Raw genomic sequence first — 26,338 nt, 5'->3', positions numbered from 1 at the left:
ACGTTGGGGTTGTAAAAAACGCGTTGACTTTCTACTGCTTTGTACGAGTGGTTTTTGCCTAGGCCTTCATGCTGCGTGCTGCACTGTAGTCAAAGGCTAAGTATCTTCCTGCTATCTACAAACAATCACATGCTCATAGAATAGCGTAGCAATGTTCCAAAAAATCATGTTATCTACCAGAGTGCAGAAGGAACACCGAGCTCTGAAGCTCACCAAGTACCAGCGATGAAAGAATAATCTCCGGAACCCATCCTGAAAAGACAAAAGAGGAAGATGCACGTAGTCGTGGCGTGATGACTTCCCCTCACAATGACAATGATTCCAGGCGCGGCCCCTGATATCTCGTTCGCGCATAGCAACCCCAATTCACGGCCCCCAGTACGAAGACAACGGCAACAACTACGGAACAATAGTCTGCTCAGATTACATGTCAGTACTGAACTATGTATCTTGCGCTTCAGAGCGAGGATCACGTACTCATGTTGTTTCCTGTGATTGGAGCCACGGTGGGGAAACAGAATATCACCGTAACAAGGGTTGTCCATCCCACAGCAACGATGTTGCAAAAATAGCCAGCCATGTTTGGTATGCGGAAGCCGCGTGACGCTGGTAGATACGCGCTCGAGCGCTGCCGGTAGATAATTAAACCAATTGGTATGGTGATGGAGAGCTGAGACAGGATGGCACTGGTTCCAATGAACGCGTTGAAGGCTTATTGAGGACAAAAAGTCCGGTCAGCGAGGACGCATCTCGAGAGATGTAACGTAGAGGAACATACCCGAGGTCGATGCCGGATAGAGAGCCCCAGCGATGACACAGAAGACGAAGTTAAGTAAGAGTGCATAGACAGGCATGTGCAGTCTCGGGTGGACGAGTTTCAAGTACTTTGCCAGGACGATGGCATCGTCTCGAGCAGATGACCAAGTGAGACGAGAAGCCGTCTGATGCACCGCGTTCAATGCTGACATCATAACACAAAGAAGTGCCACCATCAGTACCGTAGCACCTGGTAGCGAACCTGTGGCTTGGTGCCATAGAGCGTAAATGGGAAACCTATTGGCCAACCAGTCAGTTAGTGACTTGCCGCTTCTTGCTTTTGTTTTGCTTTTAAATCCAAAAAAAAAAGACTTCTTACGCACCCTGTAGGCGTCGTTAGAAGAGACTCGAAGTCGTCTGTGCTATAGCACATGGCAACAGCGAAGGCGAATGCCGTCAAAACTCCAACCAGAACCGTGGAGATGATGGCTTTCGGGATGGTCTTGGCGGGCGCGCTGCATTCCTCTGCGAGATGCATGGTGGCATCAAGCCCGATGAGCATAAAGGATGGGCCTGAGAGTCCTGTCAGGAAACAGATTCCGTCAGGCCACAGCTCGGAGTTATTGTAAAAGGTGGTCCAGACAAAGGATGAGTTCGCCCTCGCGTTGGTGAGTGAAGGACAGGCGATGGATGTAACTAGAAACAACCCCAGGGTGAGATAGACTTTTTGGAAGCCGAGTTAGCCTGCTTTCATTCAACATGTTGGTCCTGGAGAGGCGCAGAGATTGTTCTTACAGGTAAGTTTGTAGATCCATTCCGTCCTTTGTGCGAGGAACAGGTTATACAGCACTGCTATCACATGGACAGCCACATAAAGGAGGAAGTAATGCCATGACTTGATGGTGAGGTCGGGATGGTACTGAATAACCAAAGCCATGATAGTCTGTGCTACGATCAAGGCGATCGAAGACCCGATACTAATCCAGGAGAAGACTCCCAGCATGCCGCAGGTGTAGGACAGCCCCTTGCTGAAACGCTCGGGGGCCAAGATGGAGGTCAAGTGGTACTGCCCACCAGCAGTCGGGTAGACGCTGGCGAGCTCTGCTAGGCTGAAACCGGTGCATATCATGGCAAATCCAACAACCAGGATCCCGTAAAGTATAGTGACGGTGCCTCCGGCAGCTATGGAAAGAGCCAAGGAGGAGGCGATGGCGACCCAGCTATTAGATATGTTGAACCCGAGAGCCAGGATCCCCAAGAAGCTGAATGTTTTCTTCATGCCTGCATCCCCTGAGCCAATGATGTGGCCATTGGCTATACTTTCGGTAGCCTCAAGCTCTCGAGGGCTCTTGGGGGGAGACTTGGTACTTTCGCTCTTCATTATGTCGGTGGGTTTTAAACTGTTGTGAGGTTGAGAACCATAGATGCAACAGCTTCTGAGAAGGGGGTATGTTGAAGGGGTTTTATTCGGATGGATACGAGATCTGGCGATAGTGATTTACCCAAATCACACAGAACGTTAGCGGAAAATAAGGACTGTGATATCCTGGGTCGCTGGAGTAAGATGACGCCGATATCTACTGCCGATATGGTGGCCAACCCTTGACTCGCCCCTGGGTTTGATAAAGGCAGCAGCAATGCTTATGGCAATTCTGCAATCTGCTGAGAGCTTGTGTTCCTTGCAGACGTTAGTTTATCGGCGCTAACACCAGACGGTTTATCTTCCATAGTCGATAGGGGGTCGGGTCCTCTTCCCCCGCATTATGACTACAAGGACCTTCTTCCCCCCCCCCCCCTAAGACCCTTTGCGGTAACGACTGGCGCCTCGAAACCTGTCGTCCTCTAGGTGGGGAGGGGGAAATCAAGGGCGAATCCCGAGATATGCTGCTACAAAGCTGAACGCTAGTATGGGTGGATTGGGGGGTTGGTTGCTGGTCGTCACGAGGTGGAACTTAAAAGCCATTTCCGCTTTGGGCAACCGCGCTTATCTCTACAAGCTACGCATTGCAATACATGCATGTATTCTATTGTACACCAATATGCAGTTCCCACTTCAGTCCATTGATTACACCTCCGGGTTCAGAGTAAAGAGGCGTAAACACGAGGTCTACCATGCTATTATCGATGATGCAGGAGGGCACAACGCTTCCAGGTCTCGTTATTTTATCCTTTATCCATCCCAACTAAGGCTGCTGCTATTATGATCTGTTATGGATTTAGCAGTAGTGCTAAACTTGGTCTTTCGGGCTGAGAAAGCGTTGCCATAGAAGTTTTCTGGGCTGCTAACCGGCACATCCGAGGCAATGGCATCAGCCATGAACACTATGTTGTTGGGTCTGTCGATATTTGCGTCTACTTGGAGACAGAACAGACGCTAATGGTTATGCGCATTGACACCTATTGGTAGCAAAAGAAGTGGTTAGTCAGAGTCCTCTGTGCAGCGACCGCCGGAAGTTTTGTTCATGGGGCACGACGACATACCAGGATATACTTTAGTACCCCAACCGTGCGTATCCTCGCCAGGGTTCATGGCATAAGTATTCAAGATACCTGTGAGCTTGATCTCTGGCTGAATGGAACCGTCTTGCTGCATCTTCAGTTAGCTTACGTCGCAGTTCAGTTTCCAACTGCTTCTCATGGGCTTTTCTCACATGGAATATCCACTAAAAAGGCATTAGCTTCGTTTCTGCATCAGAGGCTACCCTTTAGGATACCAGAGGGAAAGAGGAGGTCATGAAAATCGTGATTTGAACATACCCGGATCGCGTACTCGTAGTTGGCTGCGGTAAAGACCTGCTGGATGACTAGAATCCGAGCCTGCGTCATAATGCTTGACTCATTGCGGAAATCAGTATGCTTAAATAGAATACCTGTATCTTCCTTATGAATGTAGATGGCGTTCTTAATCTTGCGGATTCCTCCGTTCTGGGATAGAAACTCAGCATCCAGGTAGTGGACTGCACCTTTATAGTTATACCTTAAGGCTAGGCTGTTCGTTATGTAGCCAGCCCTATATTTGCTAAGGTCAAAAGCATGTTTTCGTTGGTGAGGGTGCTCCGGGTTTCCACTTCCGGGTTTCCACTTGGCGAATATAGTCAGAAAGAGGGAACCCCAAAAGAACAACGAAAAGAGAGTAACGAGGCAAGGGAAAGGCAAAAGAAAACAGTCTGGTTGAAGTTCGAGGACAGACACTTAGGGGTTGAGGCTCATTAAGGCACGATCATCTCAGCAAGGGAGAGTCTGTGGAAGATGGGTCTAACTTCTCCTCTGTCGTTAAACGAGATGTCATTCAGAATAATGCCTTCACGGTAGTTAAAACCGATATGGAGCTTCCAATTTTGCCACTTAATCTGATGTCCTGTGATATTGAACGAGATACCCGCCGGCTAGGTGATATTAATAGGCTTCAAGTCCTTCCAATACCCGCCAACCTTGTTGATAGCGGCAGGGTAGTAATTGATAATAGAATCCAACTTACGTAGTAGCTGCCTGATCTTTAGAATATCAATGGCGATAATGGCCTGCTTATTCGCATTAAAGATTAGGTAGAAATCTAAAGGGAACTAGTATTAGCAGTTATTGATATTAAGGCGGTAGTATATACGTGCCTATTATAGGCAAACCTTATTTCTAAAGCGCTCATCATAGCTAATTGTCCAGGGGTCGCAATAGACTTTATATATATATCTTCCTTAGGGACGCCACTCAGCATACACTATTTAATGACCTTGGGATCTGTGCGATAGACGTGCTCAACGGCAATCGAAAGATAACAACCAAGGCCATGTCGTTACAGGAAGATGTGAGTCCCACCAATCGCCTTGCCCCGGCTTCGGCTCGCGAGAAATAGGCAATAGGCCCAGTCGATTTCTGTTTATATTTGCCAAGGGTTGAATGAATGAAAAGATCCTATTAGCGCTGGTGCGTGCAGAGATGGTCTCGGTCTGCTTGTCGGTTCCTTGACGGTTGTTCTGGATGGATGGGTGGGTGGATAGACGCTGGAACCCTGCGGGGAAGACCAGGCCAGGTTAGACTAGACTAGACTAGACTGGACTGCTTTGCTCGGTTAGTCAATAGCCTTGCTTCCTTGCCGTATCTATACTCCGTAGTTATTACAGCCATGAGCGGGGCCTTTGATCTGAATAGTTTAGGACTTCCAATTTGGCCAAGCGCGCTTATCAGTTAAGGTAGATAGATACGTACCGTAGCTTGCAGCAAAGCAGCAGCAGCAGTACCTTTTGCTTTTGCACTGTGAGGCTAAAGGAGTCTATCTCCGCATAAGGCAGACGCGCGATCCGGCTTGGCGATCCAGCAGCGCCGGGAAAGTAAATCGATTCTTCGGCAGTCATGAGGCATGGGATGACTTGGGTACCATATCCAATCTACGCTCTTGTCGTGCGTTGCAATAGCGACCAACAATTCTCCCCTTTTTACCCAGGCAAGCCGTCAGACAGACAGACTCGGCGAGGAATCCATCCATTCATACATTGTACGTACCGGACGTTGCCCTTTGAGGGACCCACATATGGGTCTGGTTTACTTGTCTCGTGTCATCCCCCGACAAACCTCGTCCAGGTGATCTTGGAACACACACTGTGGGCTTGCGATAAAGGATGTACGCACCTACTAGTCTTGCTTTCCTTCCCCCTCTTCGCCATGATTCAGACTTGCTTCATTTGCTGCTGACCAACCGGTCTGTCGTGCTATCAATTGTTCTGCTCGCTTGACCTCTCGACGCACGTGTACCTCGACAGGCTTGTCAATCGAAACCTCTCCATTATTCTATCTGCCAAGGAAACGCGCGTGGCCCCTGATGGATGGACCTGCAGTGAACTTGCGCTGGGCCAACACGACGACGCCAGCCCAATTCTCAGGTGGTTCGGGGCTCCAGGACACGCCCAAGTTCAAGCGCACCAGAACCGGCTGCAGGACATGTCGCCTTCGCCGGAAGAAGTGCGGAGAACAGCGGCCTGTCTGCGAGGGCTGCCGACGCAACCACCTGCTGTGCTCATGGCCTGCGAAGTTGGCGTCCAGGGCCAAAAGGGACCCTGAACCAGAAGCTGAACCTCATGCTTCCTGCACCATCGCTCGGCCACCGAGGGCTCAAGCCGCGCCTCAGGTGCTGCCAACGACCAGCCTACCGACGTTTTCCACCTTCGTCCACCAGCGGAGTGAGACCGGGTCGCGTGATGAGATTGGCAAGGCCAAAGCCCTGCTCCAGCATTACATCTGCTCTACCGCCTCCCGCCTGACGACCGCCAAGGGCAACGTGTACCTCAGCCTTGTCATCCCGTTTGCCGAGCAGCACTGGGATATTATGCATGCTATCCTAGCCATCAGCGCGTCTCATCTGTCGTACACGGACCCTGCCTACGTCTATCCGGCAAAATCGCATTATGCTGTTGCGCTGAGAGCTGCCAAGAATCACATCACTACCGTTAGCCATGGAGAACGCGAGGAGGCAATCCGTCTTCTTGTCCTCCTCGTCCTGCTCTGCCACTTTGAAGTAGGTATACTCCCTCCGTCTTTCGTGTGGAATCAGGCCCCTATATTCGCCCGCCTCTTTTGATCGACTCTCACCGCTAATCTCCGCGCACAGTCAGTCGATGGAGATATGCGGGGCGCTATACAAGTACACCTTGCTGCGTGCAGGCACCTTCTAAAGCTCGTCTATGACTCTTTTCACCGGCACGATGAAGAGATTGTTGCTTTCATTGCCGAACAATACCTGTATTTCAGCACTGTTGCCTGTAATATAGGACTCGATGAGAAAGGTATCTGTTCGACCACAATGGCCTCAGAAGATCCTTATCAGGACGGTATTTATCTGCTGCTCAAGAGGTCGAGCGTCTCTGGCTTCCTCTTTGGCACATCTGTCGACCTCTTCCGACTAATTCCTAGTGTGGTGCATTTGGGAAGATGCGACCGATCCGACCCGGCAAAAGCCCGTCATGATGACCCTGCATTGAGAGAGGCCTTCCGTGGTTTGGAAATATCCGTCCTCGCATGGAGCCCTGACAGCCTGGAAAACGGCTCAGCAGCAGCGCCCAGCACAGAGGTATCACCGATGGACTACAAGGGAGGATTGATTCTGCAACGTGCCCTCCTTATTCTTCTTCGGGTAGCCCTTCACGGGCCCGGGCGTCCACATGGTCATATCCTCGTGGAGGTAAACGAACTGATTGGTAACTTCATGGCCTGTCTGCGGAGCATACCACTGAACAGCTTGACTTGGACCAATCTGCTGTGGGCAGTATTAACTGCGGGGTCGTGCCTACAGAAGGCTGAAGATCGAAAGTTCTTGAGGGACAGCATGATGGCTCTGGGCCACAAGATGCATACGCTGTCGAGTGTGTTGCATGTTCTGAGCTGGGTGTGGGAAGCCTCCGACTTGGATCCCACCTGTTACGGCCCCTACGGCATTGCGAAGGTATGTATGAGGCGTAACGTACAAATTAGCATGGGTTGACAAGACTCTGGCACGAAATGCATCACGATTTTGTTCAATATGGCTTGTTGATATCGGGAAATAAAGGGCCCGGTCTTGTTAAGGTGGTTAAACAGGGCTCTCACCTGTTCAACTTGGTCTGAGATAGCTGTCTACCTGGAATATATTATAATCTGCGACTCACTATGTAAAGGGAAGGTGACATATCAGATACTTATTCACGGTAGGAGAGAATTTCGCAAACGTGTAGCCTAAGGCTACTTCCATTAGATTGACTAGTTACAGCTTTGGTGGCAAGATATTGAACTTGACAGTCTTGGTAACCGTCCAGTTGTCCAAAGCTTCTTGGCCCGAGTCGCGCCCGAACCCGCTCTCCTTCACTCCGCCAAAGGGCGTGTTGGCGTTAAGCATAGCCCAGCAGTTGACCGTGACCGTGCCGGTCTCAATGGCTTCGCTAATACGGAACGCACGGCTCACGTCGTTGGTGAAGACGGCAGAGTTGAGGCCCAGATCGGAGTCGTTGGCCTTGCGGATGACCTCATCCTCGGTGCTGAACGGAGCGATGCTCGCAAACGGCCCGAAGATCTCCTCACGCATGATGGTGTCGTCCTGATCGACATCAACGAAGGCCGTGTTGGCCATGAAGTGACCCTTGCCAGGGAGGGGTTGTCCGCCATGCAGAAGCCTTGCTTTGGTCTGTTTGGCCTTTCCTACGTATGACAGGATCTTGTCGAGCTGCGCCTTGCTGGCCACTGCGCCCTTGGTCGTCTCGTCGAGGAGCGGATCCCCGTGCACGGCATCACGGCTTCGGCGACTGAACTCCTGGATGAACTTCTCGTATATGGTGTCCTGCACGTAGATGCGGCTCCCTGCGGCACAGATCTGCCCATTGCTCGCCGTAATACCCATGGTCGTCCACAAAAGAGCGTTCTCCCAGTCGGCATCAGCGAATACGATGCTTGGACCCTTGCCGCCCAGCTCCAGAGAGACCTTCTTCAGGTTCGAACGGGCAGCGGACTGCATGATCTGGCGCCCCGTGACCGAGCTTCCAGTGAAGGCGATCTTTCGGACCACTGGGTGCTCAGCGAGAGCTTGACCGGCTTCGCGCCCCAGTCCGCAGATAATGTTGATTACACCCGGGGGAAACCCGGCCTCTTTGATCAGCTCTGCAGCCTTCTGAGCCCATAACGGGGTCAATTCGGCCGTCTTGATGACGATGGTGTTACCAGCTGCAATAGCCGGTGCTAGTTTCCAGAACAGGATCATGCTGGAGAAATCGGTCAGTTCAATGGGTCTCATGACAGTCTGTTTCGATACGTCAAGCCGTCTTCACTTACAGTGAGTTCCAAGGCACAATGGCAGCGCAGACACCGATAGGCTCCCTGCGCGTATAGGCGACCCCAGAGGGGATCGGCAAGCTGACGCCGTCCAGCTTATCTGCCCAGCCGGCGAAATAGCGTAGGTTGTCTACTGACTGCGTCACATGGAGGCCCAGAGAATCCCGATATAATAGGCCACCCTCGATCGCTTCGAGCGATGCCAACTCGGGGCCATGAGCCTCCACGAGATCGGCCAGCTTGAGCAGGAGTGTTCTCCTGGTACCAGGATCGCTGCGTCCCCATGTCGCAAACGCCTTTTGGGACGACCGGACTGCCCGATCAACGTCTGAAGCCTGTGCTGCCGAGACCTGAGCAATGATAGTGGCAGTATTTGGATTCTCCACATCCAATGTGGCATTATTGCTTGCCGGTACAAATTCATTGTCGATAAAGAGACCGGTTTGGACTTGCAGGCGGCGTTAGACCCAGGCATTGCGATTACCAAGATAACAGGAGCCAGGGGGAAAACTATCCACGTACCGGTAATCTGACGACCCTGCGCACCTTGCAACGTCACTGAAGAAGTCATGGTGAACAGTTGAATTCTGATTTGGTAGAATGAAGTGAACAAAGATTCCGCTGCTTGAAATTTGGATAGGAGCCCCCGATTTCGCAGCGCTGACAGCTATCATGAGTAACAGGGACTTGGAAGACACAAGAGTGCGTATCGGCCAACATAAATATAATCAAAGAATTGTTTCGTGCAACACGGGACAAGAGGAATTCCGAGAGTGTAGCGTGACCCGCTACGAGGTAGGGCGGTATCTGTTGGGACATCCCAATTCGATAAGCGCGCTTATCGTTTCCGAGAGCCAAGCTCTTGATCCATACGGACGGAGTACGGGGGACCCCGCAATCCCCCAAGCGTTCCGGCATTTCATATATGCTTCAAGTGGCTGGAACCATGTGGCAGGCATGCTTTAAAGCAAGCGCGCTTGTCCTGCCAGAGTCAAGTCCATGATCCATGTGAAGCCAAGCCATCCACCGTTGCCCCTCGTTCTTCGTCGATCCTCCCAGTGCGACGGCCAGGGACACAGGGACGCTTCAGGTTAAGCGCGCTTATCTATATGTTGAATGGTGCTTGACCCGAGCTTTCAGGCTCTAGATAGTTTGGAGCAGGATATTGCCTTCCGGGCTCGAACCCCACTGACATTCCCGCACAACCCTCGACTATTGGATCGTGTACCAGCTTCTCTCCTGTAACTGGCGCGCTATTCTGTACTTGGATATAGTGTCAGCCTGTGGGCTCTTGGTGTCACCTTGCGCGGCATTCAGGTCGGCCTCTCATAGATGACGAGTAACTTGTAAGTCCCCCACAAAAGTGATGCAACACAATAGAATAGTTAACCCCAGGTCCCGATCGCGCCCCGCTTGCCCTTCCTGGAAACCGCGCTTATCTTCCCGTACCAGTCTTCCTCATCTCCAACTCCACCTACCTCAAGCGCCACCACCAAGGGAAGGAAATAAGGACTGGCTGGCGGATGCCAGAATTTTGTACATAGATACCTTGCCTATTTATTGAGTGTCAAACCCGATTCTTCTTCTCCTGTTCCGGTCAGCGCCTCTTTGTTTCTCTTTGCCTATTGGAAAAAGCATACTCTGCTCTGCCGACATGACCACTCAAGACGGTTGCCACTATCATATCAATGAGGGTCTCACCCATGGAGTCCCGTCCCGGGCTAAGATATACCCAGCGGAAAGACTTGCCCAAGGCCAGCAGACACTGGATACGATAGTGATTGGCGCTGGATATGCTGGGCTGATAGCTGCTCGAAACCTCGCCCTTCAAGGTAGGCACAGAGACATACACGAAAGAAGACTCGGTGGTACAAGACTGACTTTGATGCTTGGTATACTACAGGCAAACGGGTTGTCCTCCTCGAGGCAAGAGACAGGATTGGCGGACGCACATTCACAAGCGACATCGATGGTTACGGGTACGAGATGGGCGGGAATTGGATCCACTGGGGCCAGCCGCACGTCTATGCCGAAGTGTCTCGCTACTCCATGGCCAACGAGCTCGTTTCGTCCCAAGATTACACGTATGAAGAAGGCAATTATTGCTCTACTATGATCCATGGGGTTGGAGGGCGGCTAACTCACCAAGAAGAGGTTAGTCGAACCCCTGTATGATGTTCGGTTTCGAGATTTATACTAACTTGGATTTTCTGGCTCATATAGGAACATATTGGCGAGACCGCTATGTCTATCTTTTGCAACGTGGATGGGCAAGACGGCCGCGGGGTCGTCCCTTTCCCGCACAACGCGACACACAATGCCGAAGCCTTTGCCACTTGGGACAAGGTCTCTTGTCAGGATCGCCTCGACCAGATCAAGGACAAGCTCTCTCCGCTGCAGCTTGCTTTCCTTACATCGACCCTCATGCACATTTCCGGAGCCAACAACGAGGACGTGAGTGTTGCCGAATTGCTTCGCTGGTGGGCACTATGCGACTATCGAAACAGCGGCATCACCGATTATGGACTCTTGTACAAGCTCAAATGCGGACAGACCGGCTTGGCCAAGGCCATCTTTAACGAGGGCGTCCTGCTCGGGAACCTGCAGTACAAGTTCTCGGCCCCGGTGGTCACCATTCGAGACGAAGGGGCCAGTGTAGAGGTGACCACAAGAGGCGGCCAACAATTCCGCGCGAAGACGGTGATCAGCACGATTCCGCTTAACGTCCTCTCCAGCATCCAATTCACACCCCCTCTACCCACGGGCAAGGTCTTGGCTGCCCGACAGGGTCACGTCAATAAGGCTACAAAAACGCACTTCGAAGTCGAGGGTACAGCTATGCGATCATGGTCTGGCGTTGCCTACCCGAGCAAGGGCCAGATGTATCTGTACGGAGATGGTCTGACACCGGCCGGCAATACTCACATCATCGCCTTCGGGCCTGATCCCGAGCTTCTTGCCGGCAAGGACGTCGAGAAGATAAAGGGTGCACTCACCCATGTCAAAGACGCAGAGGTCAAGCGCATAGTAAGTCAACTCCACTTTATTTCAGACAGCATCAAATCTCGAAGGCCCTGAACGGACGTATGCTCAAGTTTTATCTATAGGTATTCCATGACTGGAACCAGGACGAGTTCTCTCAGGGAACTTGGGCAGTATACCCACCTAACTTTGCCACCAAGTACCTGGACAATCTTCAGAAGCCCGTTGGAAGAATTCACTTCGCAAGCGCGGATTGGGCGGAGGGATGGCGTGGATTCATTGACGGGGCTATTGAGCAAGGCGTTCGTGCCTCTCTTGCCGTATCCAAGGAACTAGCATCGCACAGGGCGGCCCCGAAGCGGTCGCACCTTTGATAGTCAGTTACATGAGTCTGAATGCCATTTGGGAATTGCGCCCCTCTTGAAATTGTTGATTTGCCTGTCCTAGTTTAAGCACAGTTACAGGCCATTCGTAATGCTCAACCTGTCATCACGCGATATCATCCATGAACCACACCTATCGATTGATAGTGTTTTCTATCAGTCAAGTTATCACCTCGAACACAACATCTGTAAGTGAGACCTACGGAAGCGGGCTGATTGTGCAGACTTGGGGATTGCGATTGGGTCGGTGGTTTTAATGAGCTATTCTGCTCAGTTGTTTCTTCCCCTTACGTTATGGCGGGGACTCGTTTTGGAGAAATAAGCGCGAGGCATACGGGTTGAGCGCGGGCGGGCGAGCGTAAAGGCCAGTACCTATGGCTGTTGCGAGCAAACTGATGGATCAGAACCCTTAGCTAGCAACATGCGTGTCGTGGCGAATGGCGATGTTACTCAAGCAACACAACGTCCAATCTCGTGGAAAGACTGCCTCAGTCATGCGTGTTAAAGGAACAATTTTCGAACATTGATGATGTTGCCAAGCAGCCTTATGTCGGAGCCTGCAACCACGCATTCATCGTTCAAAGGCGGTGCAACCATGAGGTCGAGGCCGTCTTTGGCTGAACCTGTCCAGCGAAGAAGTTACGATCGAAAGGAACGTTGCTTCTGTGGATCTGGCACGTCGCGGGCTTGAAGATCTCGTCCAACTGCTCCTGACTGACTTAGGCGAAATCTACTGCAATAAGGTGGTAAAGGTACTCTTCATAGGATCACTGGAGTCGATAAAGCCACAGTCGCAGTCGTCGACATTCGAGGCCATTATTCAGGGACTCTTGCGGTGAAACGAAGCAGCGAGCGACGTGCCGCGCATGATTTGCGGCAGAGAGGCGTGGAAGTGCTCACAGTGATGCGTAAATCCACAATGAGAGAATAAGAAAGACAACTGAAGACAATAACTTGCGATGAGTACTGGCAGGACCTGTCATGAGCCAGGAAATTTCGTCATGTCGATGCGATGAGGTGATTCGATGAGGGTTGCAATAGTGTCGTATCATCTCTGTGCATGCGAACTCCGCCTCATTCTCAGCCAACCTGTCAGCTTTCCAAAGAGGTAGTCGAGATGCTCTCCGATAAAGACCAATAAAGAGTAGTCTAGGCATCGATGATTGGAAACAATCATTGTAAGTCAAAGACAAAAATCCAGGATCTGGGAATATGGATCCCGGTTCTGGTACCGCTGATCAGTCAGGTTCCACGCCCGAAACGGATTTGGGCAGCAAGGTTTGTCGGGGATGACTATAGAGGTAGCCATCGGAGAGGCGGAGACTCCGCAAGCAAATTCTGCAAGCGGACGTGTCTTTGGCACTGCACCTAGTAAGGCAATAGTACCAACAATACACTCCTCTCTCAAGCAGCTCAGCATGGGGAATATGACGTGAGTAACACTGTGTGGGGCTGCCGTCGACAGGATTGAGCCTTCTGTCATTAAGCCCTCATTGACCTCATTTCTCCACGCTCCAGAGACCAACCTGATTCATCCTTGGACATTTTCTCTCCTCTTCACATTTTTTATTTATTTAATATAACACGACCCTACTATCCTAAGAAACCAATTATATCGTCTTGTCTCCTGTGTTACCTCACCAAGTCATTGTATCATCATGGCCAAGCAACAAAAAGACACCGAGATCATCGAGATCGCAAAGACCCTCAAAGACACACCCTGGTGCGAAGAGTATGAGAAAATGATATCTGGCATGCTGTGCGTACCTTATGCTCCCATCTCACATTATTACATCTAATTGCGGCGTAGTTACAACCCTCTTCACCCCAAACTGCTGGAAGGTCGTCACAGAGCTCGCAGTCTAGCCTACAAGTTCAACAATCTTGATCCCAACACCGGATCATACCTAGAAGTTGAAAAGAAGAGGACCGAGATGCTTAGCGAGATGCTCGGAAAGGTTGGGAGCGGCACCTTCATTGAGGCACCATTCATGCCAGACTATGGAAGCAATGTCTCTATCGGAGAGAACTGCTTCATGAACTTTGGGTGCGTCCTTTCTGAAAACCCCATGGAGGCGACTGATGGCTAATTTGTTTAATCAGCTTGACAATTCTAGATACCAGCCTCGTCATCATTGGTGATCGCGTACAAATGGGCCCCAACGTAAACATTTATACAGCAGGCCATGAGACAAGTGTTCTCTCAAGGATCAAGTTTGTTGAGTTCGGACATCCCATCCGCATCGAAGACGACTGCTGGATTGGAGGAAACGTCGTCATTCTGCCTGGTGTGACGATTGGAAAGGGTTGCACAGTTGGTGCAGGTGCAGTGGTCACAAAGAGTATACCTCCTTACTCAATCGCCCTGGGTGCTCCTGCAAAGGTTGTCAAGAAGATACAGAGTGTCGAAGACGAGATGGCAGATCCCAACAACCCTTTCCGAAATATGCCCGATCGGGAGTGATGGGTGTCGCAAAGTCAAGATAGAAACGATTGCAGATATTTTATGGTATCACTACCCATTTCTTATTTACTCAATGCCCAGAGTCGCGAGGAACGGGATATGCATTTCTCATGTGCTGACCAAAGTCCACGGAAGTAATAAATCATTCTTTGCGGTTTTAAAAGCGAAAGTGATCTAAAGCCGATGACTATTTATAAGCGGTTGAACTATGATTGGCTGCGCAACCGTAATCACACCAAGATATGCGACTTCAAGCTAGGCCTCGCTCGGACTTCGGACTTGCTGATATTGTAAGCACTAATAAGACACAGTGATAGATGTTCCTCGTCAACGACTTCAAGAATAACCAAATCTATAAATACTGTTTATTATCAGACTGTGAAAACTCGTACATTTCCATCTGGCTTTCTCATCTTGGCATCCGCTACCTACTATCTCCATCAAATTACCATCCTCCAAATACAAACAATACATCTCAACTGAACTTCAAAATCACAACATCAATATGTCGCATCCCATCCTCTTCAACGGCTCCCTTGGTCTGGGCCTCTTCCTTTCTAGCCTTGGCCTCAACGCATCTTTCCGCCCCAATTCCCACTTAAAAGCCCTCGAGTTTCCTATTCCCAAAGACCCTGAAGCCAAAAAGTTCAGCCGTGCCCTCATGCGCATCTGGGGCATCCGAAATATTTCAGTTGGTCTCTTGATCGCGCTTATATGGTCCACTGGTGATGAGACCCTCATGGCAAAAGCTTTGTCCCTCACTATTGCTTTGCCAGTCACGGATGGATTCGTGAGCAGGATTCTTATCGGGGGTGGTGAGACTCAGCATTGGGTATTTCCACCTCTCTTGGCTGTCATCAGTGCTGGGCTATTCGGGTGGTTTTGATGAGCTTGGCAAGACTTGTGTACTGGTATCAGCGCATTTGAGATTTGAAGATAGGAGGATTAATACAAGACTTGACTGTTATCGATTATATGGAGAGTGATCCCGTTATCATGTATTTATGAATAAACTCGCCTGAACTTCACTAATGATAATTCTCTATTTATAAATATAGTTCAATATCGGTGGGAGTTATTGATTCAATTCAAAATCTATTATTAATTGTGATCCGTGTAGACAATCACTGAAGGCCATAATTGAGGGCATCTCGAGATGGTTTACGGATATAGAAGTGTGGAACCGGAGCTATAACTACCAGGGTCTCGACACTAATCTTCAGCTTCGCTCAATCATTGCCGATATCGGCTAGACACTCTCAATATTTCCCCATGTCTCTGGTTGACAATTAATGACTCAAGTTGAGATAAAGAAAATACCGAACAAGGCCGCATTTAACCTTAAGTTAGCGCCGGCTTCTAAAGCACTTAAAGGGCAAAGACTCGCGAGCCATTTACTGTGTTACAGTCTCTGTTATTGTTGACCTTCTGGATTCGTTCTCTTTTAATTCCTATGCTTCAGCCTTCCAGTATCCTGCACCACGAGCGCTTCTAATAATACCTATCTTTGTTACGATGACTACAAAGTTGGGGTTTGTACCCATCAAAACCACGCTCACAAAGCTCCCATATCCACGATTGGAGGACCGCAAAGTCATACGAACAAAGCGTCTGATTCTCAAACCATTCTATGAAGATGCAGCCACCGATCTCTTTCCTATGCGTGCTCAGCAAGAAGTCATGATGTGGACATCACAAGGCGCTCCTGACAAGGATCTTGAGCAAACAAGAATCTGGGCTTCACAGAGACTACCACCACACCATGAGGAGGATTTCAGTTATGTCATCAGTGAGATCGAGACTGGCCAAGTCATCGGCAACGGTGGTACTTATCGACGAGCATGTGAGCTTGGATGGCCAGCCATCGGATACATGTTTCGGAAGGAGGCTTGGGGGAAAGGCTATGCTACTGAGTTTCTGTCGGCGTTCATGGAGGTTTGGTGGGAGTTGCCGCGAGTCGAGGTTTCGATTGAAGTGGATCGTACTACCCTCAGTGAGGAAGAAATCAAGGCCAGTTCGGATCGTGCCATCATGGAACGATGTGCAGCGGAGACTATCAAGGAGAATTTGGGAAGCAATCGTGTTTTGGTCAAGGCTGGTTTTGAGAAGGTTAAGGAATGGAGGAACGAGGAGAAGAATTGGTCGATATATGGATGGACGATCCCTGCTTCGAAAAAAAACTGGCCATTAGTCGATACGTAGCTAACGCATATGTTGAAGTTCATACAGCCAGGGAGACAATATCAAGGTACATCATAGGTGCAAAACGTCACAGGCAGTCCCGGGGCTTTTGAGTTGTCATTTTCTTTCTACACAACTTGCCGTTTGCATGTTCATCCAACTTGACACAGTGATCTTAGTCGAAACCTGAACCAGTGACAACAATCTCTCCAGGTATGAGATCAACCTCATGCACAGGCTCTAACTTGAGGAAAGGGGTAGACACTCGTGAGGTGATGATCATTTAGGCCAGGGAGCCTTGGACCAGTAAGGGTTGTGGCGATGATCCGTGACACCGCCCTATCAACACTGTTCTCTTCCATGGCCGCCAAGCCGGAATTATAAAGGTGAACACGATACTCAATGGGACAAGTCGGCACATTACTCCTTGGCATTTAATCGCCGCTTATCTGCAATTAAACTAGTGGAGCCCGATGTTTCGTCGTAAGCTGCTGATCATATGGGCTGAGATTTTAGCGGAATCCTTCATCAAAACGACAAAAAGCAACGATCTCCATTAGTCAAAGGAATGCCGTGAATACCAAGCTAAATGGGTCAGTGCCGCTCTTATTACAAGTTCTCCTAGTCTTCCATTGGCTAGATATGTGGATAGGGCTGAACTTGGCGAACAGGGAACATGCTTGAATAGGTTCATCTCTACCTTGTATCGTGAAACGTTCCTGTCAGCTTCGGCGATCCTTGGATACCAGAAGATGATATTAACTTCATGAAACGACTGAATAGAATGGAGGCTGTGTCTAGTGATTGACTACTATAAAGACATGGCCGGAAGCTCTCATTCTGATATCAGTACCAGCATCACTCTCAACATCAACCACATTCACTAAATCATCCATTCTTTAACAACTATCTCTCAAAACATTCACTATGCTTCTTCAAAGTCTCATCGCGTCTTCCTTCCTCTTGGCCTCAGTCCAGGCTGGCCCAACCGTCCCTGCCCAAGCTCTCGCAAAGCGCGATGGTCTCCCCGTCTGCGACGACACTTCCAGGACCTACGAAGGTCCCTACACCGACGGCGAAGGAACCTACGTAACTTCAGACCGAACCACCCACCCCTACAAGTTCCCCAAGGTTCGCAAGTGCTGGTACGACTACTTTGTCCTCGAGACCTCCGTCGAGCACACCCCCTGGCAAAAGGCCTCTGGTGACATCTACTGCACCGGAACCCAAGTCTGCACTGCTACTAAGCTCGTTGGCAAGGAAGTCTGCCAAGAGAGGTCAGAGAGCGTCAGCGTCAACGTCGGCGCTGAAATTGAGGGCATTTCTCTCGGCCTTAGTTTCTCGGTTACTGAATCCGAGTCCAAGTGTGTCCAGGGACAGGACCTTACTGCTTGCACTTGGGACGATGGCGCTTGCCACACTGTCTGGACCCAGCAGCAGGTCCTCAAGCAGAAGGGATACCGCCGTCAGCGATGTAACTGGGGTAACGGTGACGAAACTCAGTGCATGGACAACTGGGAACAGACTACGCCGTCTGACTTTGTCGACTATGGTTGCGGATCCAAGTGTACTGACACCAACACCTGCGGCAACACCGATGGCAAGCCCTGCTCTAAGTGAGCTCCGAGACACTAGTTCAGCATGGGGTTTTTGAGATAATGTTTTTTCCCATTACCTTCTTTCTGGCTTATTCTTGGGCGAGGGACTTGCACTCGTGGGTATCTGGGAGGATTGTGGGGGGGGAGATGTAGGAGATAACTTCTTTTCGTACTGCCGTGGAAGATATTCAATATGGCGCTATTTTATTTATATATCACTAGACAATTCACATTCTATAATAAATTGGAACAAATGTTGTTAATTCAAGGGTGTACCTCAGTTGACTCGACCTTTTACATGATATCGTTCCCACTCGCAACACCTTCTTACAGCCATCAAAGTATCATCAATGCATGTGGTGAGCCATATTATTCTTACTTACAAGTACAATTTATATCGTAATTCATGATAGTATCGCGATCCACTAATTACTATTATTTAATGGTTTATACAACGTTAAAAAAACAGAGGTTGCCTTGTATCGAGAGTCATAGAAATTAGGGCATAAACGCAACCTTAACCTCGCACAATACAAAAGATTAAGCTTGCGTTCATGCCCTAATTTCTATGAGTCTTGATACAAGACAACCTCTTTTTTTTTAATACAGTTCCAGTTTACAGATAGCCCTGATTCACCCACATACTTTCGGGAAATAGACCTATATCCTGCGCAAAAGCGAGTGACTGGTCGTTCTGCGCCCAGTTTATCGCTCCCTGCAGACGCTGCAGCAAATCCTCCGTCATACCAGGCATGGCAGCATTGCTCGACCTATCAACGGTCTCGTCAACTTGTTCGTCCTCAACCTGTGAACCGTCAACCTGCGAGTCTGAAGACACGGGCGAGGTCTCCGTCTCTTCAGTGCTATCTGAGTAAGCCTTTTGGGCCCGTTCTGTCACTTCTCGTACCAGCCCAGGCCGCGTGCCGACATCGATTCCCATTTGAAGGGCAAAGCTGACCGTTGGGTCATCCTCCATCCACCGTGAGAAGCTTTTTGCATAGGTATTGGGTGATAACGGGCGAGGCGATACTGGACGGGGTAAAACTACTGGCCTGTCCATTTGCATCGGAATTGGAAGGCTGGGTTGGCCCAAGAGTATTGGCATAAGTGATTGATTTCTGCTGACGAAACGTCTCAGAGCAGCGGGAAAATCGCTATCTTGTACAAGACGATCTTGACTCAGACACACGTCGATTGTTAAAGCAAGTCGTAGATACTGCGCGGGACTTCGTGCAAGGACGTCGGTCTGGTCATTTGTGATCATCATTTGCATAGGCTCGTTGACGCCAACACACTCCATGAAATACCGAATCGTCTTGGAAATGGAATGCACGCCGTCGTATTTGGGATGGAGTTCTCTAAACACTTGAATGAGAACATTCAGCCGTGACTGTTTCGAGGCGACGTCTGGTCGAGACCAAATTTCAGCAGCTGAAGAGGCGGCGGACATTTTGATATCCACCATGTGCATGGCGAGCGGGAGGGCTGTACATGCTACTGCACTACTCGGCAACCAGCGCGTTAGACGGTGTGGATGTAAACGAGCAAAGCATTCTGCTATGCTTTTCGTGGCGTTTCTTAAATCTTTTCTGTTATTTTTGAGAAATTGTGTTTCTTTGGGTCTCTGTGTGATGAGACCCAGGACAAGGCCTAGGTGAAGTTCATAGTTGCAGAGGGCTACTTGGCTCGCGCTGGAAATGTTGTTAGCAACACTATCTGAGTTGAAGCAATGGGTAATTTACTGGAAGTAGATCCAGACCAAGTTGGTGAATAGCACTGCAGAGTCTTCATGTGGTCCAGCGTTTTGTGTGAGATCCTTGAGAGCCAAAGGTGGTCTCGTGGCAGTAGCCCATAACCTCAACGATCTCTTGTGCTCCTGCACCTGCACATAAGCCGATGAGTGCGCGTCGGCGTCCAATATTGGTATACTTTCAGTTGGATAGACCAAACTAAGAATATCCGTCAAAGTAACACACAACTCTGTAAGTCTTTCCAAAGCAAGAATGAGTTTGTGCTTGGTAGCAATATTATAAACTCGCGACGACTCGAGTTCATCCACCAAGTCGTCGTATCCTAACGGTGAGCACGATGAAAAGTCGAAATGCGCGCTCGAGATCTGGATATTCCTTCTCACGCAAATGGGCATGATACGGTCGCGAATAATGCAACACCACCAGACACGCTTGAGAACATTTCGTCGCTTCATGTCCTGTTGCGAGACGGTCAATCCAAAGGTGGGCGATTCATATTGATGAGCCCCACAGGATTTGGCGTGCTGGATTGCGATTCTTAACCATCTGCTATTTGCTTTTCGAGGACCGGAGCGGAAGGTTGGACACCAGTATGTTAGGAGCAGGGCGGCTTGTGCGATAGAGACGGGGTCGGGGTCGGTGGAGAAGTCATATAATAGCTGCAACAATTAGAGACGGCGAGGAAGGCGGTTGTGAATGGGTTCGTACTTTGGCTTTTGTGTAAAAGGACTCTTTTGCTTGAAGAATGGATGAAAAGCCAAGAGTTTGAAGACTTTCTTTAGAGACGAACTAGGATTGTTAGAAGAGACGCAAAACTTTATCGCGTGAACGTACGGTGCATGACGCAAACATCATCGATTGCAGTAGAAGCATCGATACAGGTGTACCAGGATTGGCATTATCTGATGGTGTTGGGTCGTAGGCGCTCCAGAAGTCAGCTTCGTTTAAAAGAGGTAATAACGGGTGAATATATAAAAAGTAATGTTTCATGAATTGATCGAGGATGGGCTTGGACGGGACGCGTAAACAGCCTTGGGTGTTGAGGTGATTGAAGTCGCAATCGCGCATGTTCAACGTTCTCAAGAACGGCATCGACGAGTACAATGCTTTTAATTCGGACCGTACAGGTTCACATGGCTCTTCGATGGTTACAACTGACGAGGCAGATTGAAAAGACCTTGGCGTGAATTCCTCCATGCGTTCGGCCTCGAATACATTGTCGGGCGTCGGATTAATTGGTGTATCGATATCTGCGCGGTCGCGATGATGTGGGGATTTGTATTCGCTTTCTTCGAGGTTTAGCAGGGTGGAGGAAGCCTCTTCGATGGGACTTGGTGGGTTATCGTTGCTGGAAGCTGGTGACTCGGCCGTTGTGACGGCCTCGCAATCGCGTAGGAGATCATTAGAGGCGATTGACGAAGGGCCATTTGACTCGGGGCTATGAGGTTAAATGTCAGTAGATGAGACGACAGAAATAAAGAACAGCAACATACAAAGCATCTGCGCGGCGTGCGACAACGCATTCGCAGCCGTCGAGTCGACAGTTGGTGCAAGGTGTTGAGGTGCGGGTGACATCACACCTGACCTTGCGCTTTCGGCATTTGAGGCATGCCTTTGTCGCCCTCTTCCTCGAGACTTGCTTCTTGGCAAAGCGAATAGAATGTTGCTGGGAGTTATTCATCCTGGCATAGGAGAGCGGAGACACATTCGGCGGCAAACGGCAACGTTGCTACTCTACTACCCGAGGTTGATTGATTTGGGTGGAAGAGGAGGGGAAGGAGAAGAGACGGACGCGAAATATCGATGTTCAAAGGCCCTGAACCCCGGATTTACCCCAACTATTATCCCCTGTAAGGAGTAAATTAGCGGCATTCGACTCTCGTCAGGTCGGGCGGGATCCTCGGGTTCCAGGAGGGGCTAGACGCTAGAGCGTCGTGGGTCAAGGGGTTTATGGCTATATCCCCGGGGGAGAATTAATTGCTGTTCTTGGTAGGACTGTGGATAGAAAAGTAATCACTATTCGATTTATTTCTTATTTTTATTTATTTTTATTTCTCCGGCGGTGTTTTTGTGGTAAATGACAACTCTTGTACGGAGTATCACGCAACATGGACGAACAAGTCAGTGACGACGTGACGGCCAAGGTGGCAAAACCAAAAGTGCCGACATCGAAGGATCTGCAGTAGATCTTTTGGGAAAAAACAGGAACGACTGAAACTGCTACAGATACTTGTTGTGCCAATTATTGATCACGATTTAATACGTGCAAGTATGGTTGACTTTCTTTCTGGTTGAGAATGTTAGGTACAGAGTCATCATGTCATGCTCTCTGTTGAACTTCATTTGGAATTTATTTTTATTTTTATTTTAATTTTCCTCAATGCTTTCAATTACTCTCTATTGTTTCCAGCTGTGACACTGTCTCTTATCCTTGCTATCGTCCGTTGTGGTGCTGAATAAAAGTTGACCTTCCCGTACCCTAGAGCAGAAACTCCAATCAAGCTCAGCGGCGTGCCATCACCAGGGATGCCGTAAGGGGATCAAGCAACACGTGACAAAGCACGTGTCTGTCTGATCATGATTTCCGGGAAGAATTGACTAACAATCGGTACATGATTTCTTTACTAACCCTCGTCAATTATGCAACAACATTTGAACTAATAATTGGAAAATATTGACCTTCATCGACGCTTAGTAAGTTCGCGACCTTCAAGTCTTTCCAGCATATCGAACAGCAAAAATGGTGTCATTGTAATCCTACCAAGCCTCAATAACGGCTCCGACCAACTTGTAAATCTCAGTCCCAGGAACCAGAGTCTGACCTCCTAAATACCATTCACCTTTCTTATCCTCCCCACCACTTTGATGACCCTTACAATGCTGGTTGCACGTCTGAATGTGTATTAAGCAGAATGCCTTCTTTGGATCCCCCGAAGGCATTCCCTTCCACTCTGTCGTGACTCCCTTGTCGCCCAAGCTCTCAGGTTCAGGGAGTCCTTGGGGTATAATAATGGTGCTTCGCGAGTGAGGGTACTCAAACTCCGTAGCTGTAGTCGAATCTTCCTTTGCGCTGAGCTTGAGGCCAAACTTTAGCTGCAGCCCTTTCTGAACGACTAGGCTGCAGAACTCAGCCAGGAAAGAAGAATACGGGACCATGTTCATAGTTTCATCCGTGGTATATTCGTAGGCTTGGAGCATGCCGTCACTGTCGACGAAATAGTTCAATCCATGAAGGGGTAAGTCCTGAATAGCGTGTTCTGGACGCATGACAACGACATCACCGAAAGGAGGGGCAGATACTTGTTTAAAAGCCATGACCTCGCCCTCAACCACGTTGAAGTGCTTGTGAATTAACCGGACTGAGACGCTGGCAGGCACGTCGTGCTTGAAAAGAAGTGCGCGTAATTCAATGAGATCAGAAGCATGTGTCTTGGGTGCTTCAGAAACATCACTGATGTGGGGGAGGCTGTTGTATACAGCAGGGGCAACGATGGTGTCTTTGAGCATGATGATGGTTACAAAAGGTAAGATTGATTTGAGAGTGTATCTTGAGGGTGTATGAGTTTGATGGAGTCCGTGCTGCTGAGAACACGAGGGAATGAGATGGAGTGAGAACACGACTCTTATAGATGGCCGACCTGTAAAGAATGTCACGACTGCTTTGTTTCACAACATGGAAATCTGAAATGACGCCTACAAAATGAGGCTCTGCATTTTGGTCTAGATTCAGAGATATTGGCGAAGCCTTAATCCTACAGTTTTGCCTATTATCGAAGTCGGTCCAATGGGATAATAATGGCAACACCTCAGTTATTTCAGCCTCTGCCTATTGGATTAACACCTCACACCAATATGAAGTGGGCGAGGCTCTGCCACCCTTTTGCGATGTGATCGAGAATTGTCAATGGCTGCAAAGCCTCTGTCGCAGGTTTCTCTCGTTCGGCTGCAGACGCCACGCGTGGACAGATAAGTCACAAGCACAATTCAGTTCCGTTGCATTGTTGAGATTTGGTTATTATCTACTGTATTAATCCCTCACACCATTAAATATGAAAATGCAATACAATATTGACGTTTAAGTAGTTGTAGGGCGTCTAATTGCGACGGATTAGCTTGTCTGCATGTGATGCCTCCCAAGGCTACACGGCGTGTGCGAGACGCGATGCCATATGGCGATTGGAATAAACGTTGCCAATTACGTAGCGAAAGAGAATAATTTAGCCAGTACACGCGTGTCTAGGTAAGTTGCCCTGTGGCTGTTGGGTAACAACTCCTGGGAGACCAGAGTGAATGGGATGTAAGCATAAGCATCCTATTCGTAGCCTTATTGAATTGTACAAGCAAAATGGTAGCTGTAGATAAACACTGAAAGGGTGAAGCGTTGGCTATGATAAATCGGAGCCTGGTCTGTCTTCCATCATTGCTGACCAGATCCTTCCTCCAAATCAGGCTATCATTGCGCGTTCGGTGTAACACACACAGCATAACATTGAGTCATCGCTAATAAACGTGGCTTATTCAGCGGTGAGGCCCTTGACTTGTTTTCTCTTTGCGCTTTTGAGCCTCATTCTTGCCTTCTTTCCTTTTATGCGCTTCTCAACATACCTGACCTCAACCGCCATCTTACCTGTCTTTGCCCTCAAAACACCCCCAAAGACTTTATTCCGCCACGAAATCATCATCGCAAACAAAATGACCGATTTCGAAAACATCGAGCATGCCACTAAAGGGCGCATCTATGGGCCTGTTGATGGCTTCTACGAGGCTTTGTTTGAGAACAAAGCCTGGTATCCAGCACTTAAGTCTCTCATCGGGAACCGCAGTACAGATATCCAACAATTTCCCCCATCGGCAGGCGCAGCCTTAAATCTGGAGAAATTAAACACCCATCTGAAAACGCTGGAAAATGATCAAACTCGTCAGTACTATGGCCTGACGAAAAGTCTCAAAATTCCCAATCCCGGCTTCTGGTTGGCAGAAGAATGTGACGGATGTAGCGATGCACCTGACTGGTCCAAGGTCATGGTGGTTGGTGTGATGGATGACAAAGATGATCCTCAAGACTATCATCAAGGACTCTTGTGTCTGATCTCTCTTGCTGAACGGGTGTTTCTAGACCAGCCAACTCGAAGGTTTTTGCATGGCATCTACATCCGCGACCGTGTTGCTGAACCATGGCTGTTGGACAGAATGGGCCTGTACAGCGGACGACCCTTGGAATTACCCAGCGAAGGAGCTCGTCTAGCTACACTGCTATCGGGCTACAGCATTATGAGCCAATCCGAGCTGGGAATGGATACGTTCATACGCGAAGAGGATGGAAGCAAGTTCATCGAACTCTCAAACAACGACCCACCAAGGTTGTTTCTTGAACCGACACCGTTCGTGAATCCACAACAGCTGTTAGGTAAAGGTGTAACTTGCTACAAAGCAAGAACAGAGAGTTCCGGCCCCTGGAAAGCCGTTGTCAAGTTCTGTTGGAAGTCAGAGAAAGAAGAGATGGAGGAAAGGATTCTTCGTCTTGTCAAGGAAAGAAAGGTTTGGGGCGTCATTCAGTTGCTTGATCAAGGTGAAATCGAGAGCATGACAGGCATTCACCATGGACTTGCGCTTGGTCCTCCTCGGAAGATACCTGCATCGTCTAATGACGAACAGACACGCGATGCGAGTTCGATTGACAATCAAGCCATACTTGGAAATAGCGAACTGGTCCTTGAACGCAACAACACTTCTGACGAGTCCCGGGTGCTATCATACACGATAACCTCTCCCTTCGGTCGGCATATCACTCAGTACAGCAGCATCAAGGAATTTCTCGTCGTGCTCCGAGATGCAATCAAAGCACACAGGTCCCTCTACACAGATGGACGCATACTTCACCGGGATATCTCCATCAACAACATCATCATCACAGAAGCAAAGTCTCCAGGGGAGTCAAGTGGCACGCTCATCGATCTAGATGCCGCAGTCGAAATGACAGATGAGAAACCCACTCGAAAGACAATCACTGGTACCAAGCCGTTCATGGCCATTGGTTTACTACAGGGAGAAGAAAATGCGTATCGCCATGACCTGGAGTCTTTTTTCTATGTTTTCCTCTTTTCTGCCGCGATCGATAGAAAGCTTGGCCTTTCGGCAGATACGCCGTTGCAGAAGTGGTTGGGTGGAAGTTGGGATGACTTGGCGGTTCGTAAGGCGGAGGACTTGGCTGATCCTCAATTTGACAAGGTTCTCGCTGCCTTTCAACCTGACTTTGAGGGATTGAAAGGTCTGGCTAGGGCGCTGAGAGATCTATTCATTGGGAGCAAGGTTGCATCTGAGGATGACGGGAGTCAGCTGTATGAGCAGATGTTAGCACAACTTGATGGAGCGATTCTGGAGCAGTCTGATGGAAAGGCACAAATCTAAAATAAGCTGAACTCATGATGAGTTTCAATG

The 26,338-nt window shown here is 49.2% G+C and overlaps 12 protein-coding genes across 12 annotated transcripts; 7 read left to right on the top strand and 5 right to left on the bottom strand.

Moving 5' to 3' along the window:
• Positions 1-58: 58 nt before the first annotated feature.
• FGSG_01762 (uncharacterized protein) lies at positions 59-2,137 on the bottom strand (the record flags this gene model as incomplete). The annotated part of the gene is made up of 6 exons (XM_011319296.1): positions 59-83; positions 214-399; positions 478-628; positions 779-1,053; positions 1,140-1,452; positions 1,552-2,137. 6 exons carry the CDS (start codon positions 2,135-2,137, stop codon positions 59-61), a joined length of 1,536 nt encoding a protein of 511 aa, XP_011317598.1.
• Positions 2,138-2,926: 789 nt separating this feature from the next.
• On the bottom strand, positions 2,927-4,542 carry FGSG_01761 (peroxisomal copper amine oxidase; the record flags this gene model as incomplete). The annotated part of the gene is made up of 5 exons (XM_011319295.1): positions 2,927-3,108; positions 3,238-3,343; positions 3,514-3,740; positions 4,235-4,319; positions 4,471-4,542. 5 exons carry the CDS (start codon positions 4,540-4,542, stop codon positions 2,927-2,929), a joined length of 672 nt encoding a protein of 223 aa, XP_011317597.1.
• A 1,027-nt stretch (positions 4,543-5,569) lies between these two features.
• Positions 5,570-7,225, top strand: FGSG_01760 (uncharacterized protein; the record flags this gene model as incomplete). Its single annotated transcript, XM_011319294.1, has 2 exons — positions 5,570-6,262; positions 6,356-7,225. The coding sequence occupies 2 exons, from the start codon at positions 5,570-5,572 to the stop codon at positions 7,223-7,225; spliced, it is 1,563 nt and encodes a 520-aa protein (XP_011317596.1).
• A 258-nt stretch (positions 7,226-7,483) lies between these two features.
• FGSG_01759 (aldehyde dehydrogenase) lies at positions 7,484-9,112 on the bottom strand (the record flags this gene model as incomplete). The annotated part of the gene is made up of 3 exons (XM_011319293.1): positions 7,484-8,471; positions 8,542-8,989; positions 9,064-9,112. 3 exons carry the CDS (start codon positions 9,110-9,112, stop codon positions 7,484-7,486), a joined length of 1,485 nt encoding a protein of 494 aa, XP_011317595.1.
• Positions 9,113-10,195: 1,083 nt separating this feature from the next.
• Positions 10,196-11,897, top strand: FGSG_01758 (uncharacterized protein; the record flags this gene model as incomplete). The annotated part of the gene is made up of 4 exons (XM_011319292.1): positions 10,196-10,373; positions 10,445-10,695; positions 10,765-11,568; positions 11,649-11,897. The coding sequence occupies 4 exons, from the start codon at positions 10,196-10,198 to the stop codon at positions 11,895-11,897; spliced, it is 1,482 nt and encodes a 493-aa protein (XP_011317594.1).
• A 1,667-nt stretch (positions 11,898-13,564) lies between these two features.
• On the top strand, positions 13,565-14,370 carry FGSG_01757 (nodulation protein L; the record flags this gene model as incomplete). Its single annotated transcript, XM_011319291.1, has 3 exons — positions 13,565-13,665; positions 13,717-13,953; positions 14,010-14,370. 3 exons carry the CDS (start codon positions 13,565-13,567, stop codon positions 14,368-14,370), a joined length of 699 nt encoding a protein of 232 aa, XP_011317593.1.
• A 505-nt stretch (positions 14,371-14,875) lies between these two features.
• FGSG_01756 (uncharacterized protein) lies at positions 14,876-15,256 on the top strand (the record flags this gene model as incomplete). Its single annotated transcript, XM_011319290.1, has 1 exon — positions 14,876-15,256. One exon carries the CDS (start codon positions 14,876-14,878, stop codon positions 15,254-15,256), a length of 381 nt encoding a protein of 126 aa, XP_011317592.1.
• A 629-nt stretch (positions 15,257-15,885) lies between these two features.
• On the top strand, positions 15,886-16,572 carry FGSG_01755 (uncharacterized protein; the record flags this gene model as incomplete). The annotated part of the gene is made up of 1 exon (XM_011319289.1): positions 15,886-16,572. The coding sequence occupies one exon, from the start codon at positions 15,886-15,888 to the stop codon at positions 16,570-16,572; it is 687 nt and encodes a 228-aa protein (XP_011317591.1).
• Positions 16,573-17,478: 906 nt separating this feature from the next.
• Positions 17,479-18,171, top strand: FGSG_01754 (uncharacterized protein; the record flags this gene model as incomplete). Its single annotated transcript, XM_011319288.1, has 1 exon — positions 17,479-18,171. The coding sequence occupies one exon, from the start codon at positions 17,479-17,481 to the stop codon at positions 18,169-18,171; it is 693 nt and encodes a 230-aa protein (XP_011317590.1).
• A 272-nt stretch (positions 18,172-18,443) lies between these two features.
• On the bottom strand, positions 18,444-21,581 carry FGSG_12006 (uncharacterized protein; the record flags this gene model as incomplete). The annotated part of the gene is made up of 5 exons (XM_011319287.1): positions 18,444-18,472; positions 18,533-18,574; positions 18,795-20,559; positions 20,735-21,338; positions 21,481-21,581. 3 exons carry the CDS (start codon positions 21,579-21,581, stop codon positions 19,888-19,890), a joined length of 1,377 nt encoding a protein of 458 aa, XP_011317589.1. The 3' UTR covers positions 18,444-18,472; positions 18,533-18,574; positions 18,795-19,887.
• Positions 21,582-22,657: 1,076 nt separating this feature from the next.
• FGSG_01752 (uncharacterized protein) lies at positions 22,658-23,407 on the bottom strand (the record flags this gene model as incomplete). The annotated part of the gene is made up of 1 exon (XM_011319286.1): positions 22,658-23,407. One exon carries the CDS (start codon positions 23,405-23,407, stop codon positions 22,658-22,660), a length of 750 nt encoding a protein of 249 aa, XP_011317588.1.
• A 1,185-nt stretch (positions 23,408-24,592) lies between these two features.
• FGSG_01751 (uncharacterized protein) lies at positions 24,593-26,308 on the top strand (the record flags this gene model as incomplete). Its single annotated transcript, XM_011319285.1, has 1 exon — positions 24,593-26,308. The coding sequence occupies one exon, from the start codon at positions 24,593-24,595 to the stop codon at positions 26,306-26,308; it is 1,716 nt and encodes a 571-aa protein (XP_011317587.1).
• Positions 26,309-26,338: the final 30 nt, after the last annotated feature.

This window comes from Fusarium graminearum, chromosome 1 (genome assembly GCF_000240135.3).
Source record: "Fusarium graminearum PH-1 chromosome 1, whole genome shotgun sequence".
Classification (NCBI taxonomy): domain Eukaryota; kingdom Fungi; phylum Ascomycota; class Sordariomycetes; order Hypocreales; family Nectriaceae; genus Fusarium; species Fusarium graminearum.
Note: the sequence above shows the minus strand (reverse complement) of the source record. Positions and strands in the feature narration are given on the sequence as shown.